General features: G+C 42.4%; 1 protein-coding gene across 1 annotated transcript in view; it reads left to right on the plus strand.

Moving 5' to 3' along the window:
* Nucleotides 1-5385: 5385 nt before the first annotated feature.
* The window catches only part of LSM2 (LSM2 homolog, U6 small nuclear RNA associated (S. cerevisiae)), a 10869-nt gene continuing 7894 nt past the window's right edge, over nt 5386-8360 (plus strand). Inside the window, 2 exon segments of the mRNA XM_006903788.1 lie at nt 5386-5457; nt 5879-6027. Of these exon segments, the coding sequence (XP_006903850.1) occupies nt 5386-5457; nt 5879-6027 (221 nt within the window).

Genomic DNA, 8360 nt, shown 5'->3' on the forward strand with positions numbered 1-8360 from the left:
CTCCTCAGTTTCAGCAAGCAGGCTTATGTCATCTCCATAACTCAGATTATTGATAGATCTTCCACCAGTCTTGACTGCACATTTCTCCTCATAGGGCCCAGCCTCCCGGATAATTTGTTCTGCATACAGGTTGAAAAGGTATGGAGATAGGACTCATCCCTGGCATACACCCTTCCCAATTTTGAACCTTGCATTATTCCCTTGCTCTGTTCTGACGACTGCCTCCTGGTCCAAGTAGAGGTAGCTTAGTGGTAAGAAATTTCACTGCAATCCCACGGGAGTGAGGTTTGACTCCACCAGCTGGTCTGCCCAAGAAGGATACCTAATAAGGAGGACAGTCTCCTCCATGAGATTCACAGCCTCTGAAAATGTGTTAGAAGGTCAACTATGAGTTGGTTCTAACTAGTTGGGTGGCAATATATTTAGTCAACATGACAGGACCTGTCAGTTCATTGTTTCAAACAGGCAAATAAGTTCTTACCAACAATCACATTTAACCCCAGACATAGCAGTTGTCAACTGTAACTGCTGCTTATATTCAGAGATTCACATTGCTGTCAAGTAGTAATCACCTCATACCTGATCCTCTAGGGGGTTTCCAAGGCTGTAAATCACAAAGAAGGAGGTTGCCCATCTTTCTTCCATGCAACCACTAGTGAATTTTGGACAGAAGCTAACCTTTGGGTTAGCAGCACAACTCCTAGGAACTCAACCATCAGAGCTGGCCTCATATTCAGTGCAAGACTTGTTTAAGAGTTTAAAAAAAAAAGCTTATTTGGGAAAAACAAATTTCTCCATGATACCTTAAAGCCATTTAGAGGTGGTTGTTAGGTTCCATTGAATTGAGTAAAATTCATAGTGACCCTATTAATAACAGATCTGAACCCTCTCCTATACTGTGCCATCCTCACAATCTCTGAGACACTCGAGCCCATTGCTGTAGTCACTGTGTCAATCTACCTGGTTGAGGGTCTTCCTTTCTTTGACTGTCCTCCACCTTCCCAACCATGATGTCCTTCTCCAATGAACAGTCTCTCCTAGCAATACACCCGAAGTATGAGATATGAAGTTTTATCATCTTTGCCTCCAAGGAGCACTCTGGCTGAACCTTCTTGTAGACATACCTATTTGTTCTTTTTGCAGTCCATAGGATATTCAGTACTCCAACACCATAGTTCAAAGGCATCAATTATTGTTCTGTCATCTTTATTTACTGGCCAGCTCTTAGCAGCACAGCAAATGATTTGAAAAGACCATAGACTGAATAAGATGCACCTTAGTCCTCAAACTAACATCATTGCTCCTCAATAATTTGAAGACGTTCCTGACTACAGACTTTTCCAGTGCAATACATCTCCTCACTGTTAGTACAAAGAATTTTAATTGTGGATCCAAGTAAGATGAAGTTGTTGACAGTTTCAATCTTTTCTCCTTCTATGATGATGTTGCCTATAGGTCTAGAGGTGAGAATTTTTGTTTTCTTGACATTGAGATGCAACTCATATTGAAGCAAGAGCTTAAAGTCCTCATTTTCAGCAAGCAAGATTGTGTCATCTGCCTTATGAAGGTTATTGATCAGTGAAGGTTATTGATAAGTCTTCCTGCAATCCTGATGCCACATAGCTTCTCAAATAATTTCTTCAGCATACAGACTGAATAGGTATGGAGAAAAAATACAACTCTGATACATTTTCTAATTTTAAACCTTGTAGTGTTTCTTTGCATTCACACATAATTGCCACTTGATCTAGGTATAGGTTTCTCATGAGCACAATTAAGTATTCTGGGACTCCCATTCTTCTCAGTGTTAGCTATAACTTATTATCTACACAAATGCTTTTGTATAATCAATAAAGCACAAATAGATATTCTTCTGGTATTCTTTGCTTTCAAACAGGATCCATCTGACATCAGTAATGATACCTCTGGTGCCATGGCTCTTCTAAATCTAGCTTGAACTTCTGGCAGTTCTCTGTCTAAAGACTGTTCTTCCAGTTGCTTTTGAATAATCTTCAGCAGTATTTTCCTTGCATTAATTACATTGTTTGAGAATTTCCATATTCTGTTGGATCACATTTCTTGTGAATGATATTATGGATTTCTCCCAGCCAGCCAGCCAGTTGTCCAAATTTCCTGGCTTAGATTGGTGAGCATGTCCAGGGTGGCATCTGTCATTTGAAACATGGCAATTGGTATAATATCAATTCTTTGGGCCTTATTTTTTACCAATGCCTTCAGTCCTTGAACTTCTTTCTTCATTACCATTGGCTCTTGATCATATGGTACTTCCTGAAGCAGTTTAGTGTCGGCCAGCTCTTTTTTTGGTACAGTGATTCTATGTGTTTCCTCCATCTTTTTTTTTCTGCTTCCTAGATCATTCAAGATTTTACCCATCACATCTCTAAGTATTGCAGCTTGGGCTAGAATTTGTTTTTCAGTTCTTTTGGCTTGGTAAGTGCTGAGCAAATTCTTCCCTTTTTATTTTCCAACTCTAGCTCGGCTCCACAGTCAACACTCTTGGCACCAGCAGTCAGGAAATCAAGAAGCGTATCGCGATGGGAAAGTCTGCTGTTAGGGACCTCTCTAAGGTACTCAGGAGCAACAGTGTCTCTCTGGAGACTAAGGTGTGCCTGATACAGGCCATGGTATTTGCAATCGCTTGTTATGCATAAGAGAGTTGGACAATGACTAGGGAGGACAGAAGGAGAGTGGGTGCTTTTGAGTTGTGGTGCTGGAGAAGGGTACTGAATGTACCCTGGACTGCCAGGAAAACAAACAGATTTATCTTGGAGAGGATTAAACCAAGCTACTCCTTGGAGGCAAGGATTCTGGGGCTTCGTCTGACATACTTTGGACATGTTGCCAGGAGGGACGGGTCCTTGGAGAGGGACATCATGCTTGGGAGGGTTGAAGGACAACGCAGGAGGGGAAGACCCTCTATGAGATGGATTGATTCGGTGACTGGGGTAATCGGGATGGGTGTGTCAGAGGCGGTGCGGTTGGCGCAGGATAGAGCAGGGTTTAGGGCTGTTGTGCATAGGGTCGCTATGAGTCGGAAACGACTCGACGGCACATAACAACAACAACAGCAGGTCTCTGCACATTCCATTACAATACTTTGCTCTGTCTTCTCAAACTGACCTTTTAAATCATCTCTTCTGCTCTTCTCCTTCAACATCTTTTCCCTTTTCTCTCTCTCTCTCTTGCCAGTGCTGTACTGCGATTTTCAGGATTTCTTCTGACATCCATTTTGTTTGTTTTTTCCCCCCTCCGTCTTTGCAGTAACATTTTTGCTCTCTTTGTGGGTGACCTCTTCTTGAGGTCATCCCATAACTCATCAGGTCTTTGATCATTGGCATTCAATACTTCAAATTAAGATGAATTTTCAATTCAGGTGGAATAGACTCAAGATCATAATTTAGCTCTTCAGGACTTGTTTTCATTCTCTTCAGCCTTAGTTTGAGTTTGCACATGAATAACTGATGATCTGTTCCACAGTTAGCAGCTGGCCTTTTTTTTTTTGACTGCTGATACTGAGCTTTTCGACAATTCTTTCCACAGATGTAGTCAATCTGATTACTGTGCTGTCCACTTGTGTTATGTAAAAAAAGGTGTTTGGAATGAATATTTGACACAGGCTTCCAGGCATCTTGCAGCAGCAAGACTTCTCAAGCAGGAGGTATAATGTCAAGTATGAAAATCAGCACTTAAGTACTCAAGAATCTTTTTACCATTTTCATTCAGAAAGGGACTTCTGGTGTGCTACTCCCATAGAGTTGCACTGGTAACCCAAAGGAGGTGCCTGCTTAGGAGTTTAGGCTGGCTCAGCTAGAGAAAGATGGAAGTTGGAACTGATTTGGTATCATTCACTAATGATGAGTGATTTGCACGCAGAAACTGCTCTATAACAAACTCCTGAAAAAGAAATATTTTTATGCAGAATTATAATGAAATGAGAAATGGACAGCTTAGCAATTTTATACCATGGAAACAATTTATGTTTTGTGTCTTAATTTACATTATATATCCCTGAGAGATGTGCGTATAGCAGTGCATCTAACGGTATCTGCTTTATGTTTTTAGGGGGACAATCTCTGAAAGTGAAAAACTATGGTGGGTGTTTCTCTCCCGAGGCTCTTCCGTATCTAGTCATATATTCTTACGGGACAATCATAGGCAAAAGTGTGTAAGAATGTGAAGACAGGCCTGGTCCTTGAGAGAAATAAATTTATAAGGGACCGTTTATAATCAAGATTTGTGCCCAGGCTCTTCCTCACTTGAGAGACTTTTTATTAAAAATCTTTTTATTAAAACATAATGTATATTTTAAAAGTACACAATTACTAATTACTTTTCATAAACTCAACAATCTTTATAAGGAAGGTGGTGGTGGTGGTGGCTGTTAGGTGCCTACGAGCCACAGACTGAAACCATGTCCCAAGAATAAATCTTGCTTTTAACGTTGTTTGCTCGGCTCCACGGTCAACACTCTTGGTACTACCAGCCAGGAAATAAAAAAACCGTATTGCGATGGGAAAGTCTGCTGTTAGGGACCTCTCTAAAGTACTCAAGCGCAACGGTGTCTCTCTGGAGACTAATGCGTCTGATACAGGCCATGGTCTTTGCAATCACTTGTTATGCATCAGAGAGTTGGACAATGACTAGGGAGGACAGGAGAATTGATACCTTTGAGCTGTGGTGCTGGAGAAGAGTATTGAGGGTACCATGGACTGCCAAGAAAACAAACCGATTCATCCTAGAGAGGGTTAAACCACGCTACTCCTTGGAGGCAAGGATTCTGGGGCTTCGTCTGACATACTTGGACATGTTGTAAGGAGAGACAGGTCCTTGGAGAAGGAAATCATGCTTGGGAGGGTAGAGGGACAGCTCAGGTGGGGGAAGACCCTCTATGTGGTGGATTGATTCAGTGACTGGGGTAATCGGGATGGGTGGGTGTGTCAGAGGCAGTGTGACTGGCACAGGATAGAGCAGGGCTGTTGTACATAGGGTCGCTATGAGTCGCAAACGAGTCAACGGCACATAACAACATTAACGTTCAGTAGCGTCTAAGAGGTTCTCCGCCGTTGCTCGGCCCGCGCCTGCGCGCTGGGAGTGGATAGCGCCTGGAGGAAGTGCAAGGCGGACGCTCCGCCCCTTCCCGGCTTTTATCCTTCCTTGGCTGCTTCTGTCGCTCTTTTGCTTGTGCATCTCCCGGCCTTAGCTCGCTGTGCTTTCTCCTTTATCCCCTCGGAGTGTCTGGCGGCGTCTCCGGCTGCGCCCTTGCAACCCCGGCTCGCCGCGCCCGTGCTCCCTGCACTTCCCGACAGGTCTCCGGCTCGTGCTTCTGGTTCTGTTGTCTCGCTTGCGGCCCATTGCGCGAGCATCATGGTAGGTACGGTGACGTCACAAGAGGGCGCCCTCGCGGAGCCCGGGCGGTTCAAATGGTTGACGCGGGGGGTGGGGGTCGGGAGGCAGGCATCGGACCTTCTGCCTTCTGGGTGCAGTCGGTCCCGGGGGTTTCCCTCCCAACTTTAGTTTCTAAACTTCAGAATTTTTGAGGAGGCATCTGGGAGTGAGTGGGATTTTTCTCCCCCTTATGAGAGAGAGTCGGAGGGAACAGTAGGACAGCGACAAGCTATAACCCAAGGAGCATTTCCTAGCCAGAGACCAAACTTTCGGAAGGGCATGTGAAATGCCTTGTAGGGAGCAGGCAGGGTCCCAGGGAAGGTCTCTTGGGAACAGAGCCGCCCACTGGTGCTGCAAATTATCAGTAGCTCAGTTGAATGCAGAATTGTTTAGACTCCAGCCTCACACACTTGTGAGCTGAGTATTCTGTTTTCAGAAGTCCCACAATGTCGTGGGGATCCCAGTAACGTAGAGAATAATCCAATATCCCCCCCTGCCATGGCTCTCTCCACATGATGGGTTTTTTCCCCCTCCTGTGTCGCCCTATATATAGCTCTTCTATTCCTTTTTCAAATCTCTTGTGGGAAAGGATGTGGTCGTGGAACTAAAAAATGATCTGAGGTAAGTACCAGTTTTCATTATGTTTGTAATGGGTGGGAGTGCTCAGGGTCCTAGAATCAATTTTTTTTTAGTTTGACAAATATTTGATGGCTGGGCAAGTGGGGAGGGCTACAGAAAAGAGTCAATCTGTGCTTTGGAACGTAATGTATATTCTAAAAGGTAAATACTAGAGAGAGGTCAATGAAATGGAAGTGTCAATAAAATGTTGTCCAAAAGGAACATTGTTTGAAGTTTTTCCTCATTAAATTTTTGTATATTTCTGGCCCACCTTAAGTTTCACAAGTAAAGATATGTGCATAGAGATATTACTGCAAGCGAAGGAGGATAATCTGGTTGCCTAGTCGGTAGGGTATTGTGCTGCCAACTACTCTGAAGAACAACAGGCATGATCCTTTTGTGTGGTTTACAGCCTCCACCTGGAGGGTCAGCTATAAGTTGGTTCCAACTTGACAGCAGTAAGTTTGGCTTTTTAAAAATTTGCAGTAGCCAAAAAATTGAGAAAAATGTGTTGCCATCATTGATTTATTGTGGTATACTATACTGTACAATTGTCTTATAGGAGTAAGATGTATTGATAAAGAAATCTGTTGCAGAATAATATGTGTGGCACGATATTTTGCTAAAATACAGAGGAATAGCACAACCAGGGCAACGTCTTCTGTCTTACCTCCTTGTGTTACTGGTGAATCCTCTTTCAGAACTTGGTTAAATATTAGATTTCATGATCCTTCTAGTTTGGTAGACCCTTTGACAAGGAGATTATTTTCTTCTAGTGAGTGCTTCTCAACTCATAGCTACCCTGTAGCAGTTTTCTGAGGCAGTAATTAGAAGAGACTGCCTGTCTTTCTCAGAGTGATTGTTGAATTCAAATTGCTGACCTTTCTGTTGTAGCCCAACAAGGTTCTTTGTAGTTGGCCCTGACTAAGTGAACTCATATCTGGTACAACAAAACATTGCCTGATATAGTACCATCCTCTCAATATCTGCCTGTTATATAGTTATCTTGTACTGTTGAGTTGAAATTGACCTTCTAGCAAGTTTTAAGAGGGAGTAAATCCCATGAGAGGAGATTGCCTATCTTTCTTCCATTGGAGCAGCTGGTGGATTTGAACCATATGACTTTGAGTTGGTAATGCAACTCCTTACCACTAAGCCACCAGAGCTCCAATTTAAGGAAGTAAAATAACTGACATTTGAGAGCCTCCAGTGGGCAGGACACAGTTCTGGGTCCTTTACATTTATTAATTCTTTTAATTCACACAACAGACCTAAGTGACGTGGTATTACTTGATGAAACTGAAGCTAAGGTGAAGACACTAGCTGATGTCTTACAAAGCTACATAGCTAGAAGTTCAGTTCTGTGTGGTTCCAGTTCTTTAAAAAGTAAATAAAAATAGGATCGTATTCTCTATGTAACGCTGAAACTTGCTTTTCCTTGACACTGTGCTATGGTATGTTTTTCTGTAAATAAAAGTTAATGCTGTAACTTTTAAATGACTGGTGTTTTATTAGAAGGCTGGATTTAACCAAGATCCTACTATTAGACACTTAGGCTGTTTCTGATACTTTGCTTTTACAAATGATGCTATCTATACAGCTATATACGTCCAATTAAAAGACTTTTTTCCCTAAAGAAATAAAATGCCCATTTAAGATAATTATACCTGTTACCTGATTCGAGAGTTCTGGTGGCTTCAGGCTTAAGGAGTTGCTCTGTCAACCTTATGGCACATGGTTTAAATCCACCAGCTGCTTCTGTTCAATTTACAGTCTCTGAAAACCCTGTGGAGGCTCAGCTATGAGTCAGTTCTGACTCTGACAACAATGTTATCTGGTAACTTCAAAAAAGATTAAATCCGTGTATTCTCTCCCCTTCTTCTGTGAAATAATTTCATTGTGGGAGAAAGATGACATGACAGAATGGTGAGTAGAGGGGCTGAACTTGAAAGCCTTTACCTTTTCCCCCTACTAGCTTATTTACAAAATTTGGATGCATTGTTTTCAAGAACAAATTCTTTGAATTTCATTCACCTGCCCCCATCACATTAAATTGTACAAACCCATGATTAATCCCCACCCCTCACCCCCCACATCCTCATCCCTCTGTTTCCAACCTCTCCAACCCTTCTTGGATCCTCATTCTACAATAATGGTTTTTATACAATATTTATACTTGTGGGACTGAGAGAGTTCACTCAGCATAATGTTCTCCAGTCCCTCCCAAGTACCTTTTTTTAGCTAAGTGTTCTGATTTATAGCACTGATTCCACTGGCAATCATAAGTCACGTGGATGGCTCAGGATAGTGCAAGATTCATACCTCTTTTTTTTTTT

Source organism: Elephantulus edwardii, unplaced genomic scaffold (assembly GCF_000299155.1).
Source record: "Elephantulus edwardii isolate Elephantulus edwardi_28Jun2011 unplaced genomic scaffold, EleEdw1.0 scaffold00184, whole genome shotgun sequence".
NCBI lineage: Eukaryota > Metazoa > Chordata > Mammalia > Macroscelidea > Macroscelididae > Elephantulus > Elephantulus edwardii.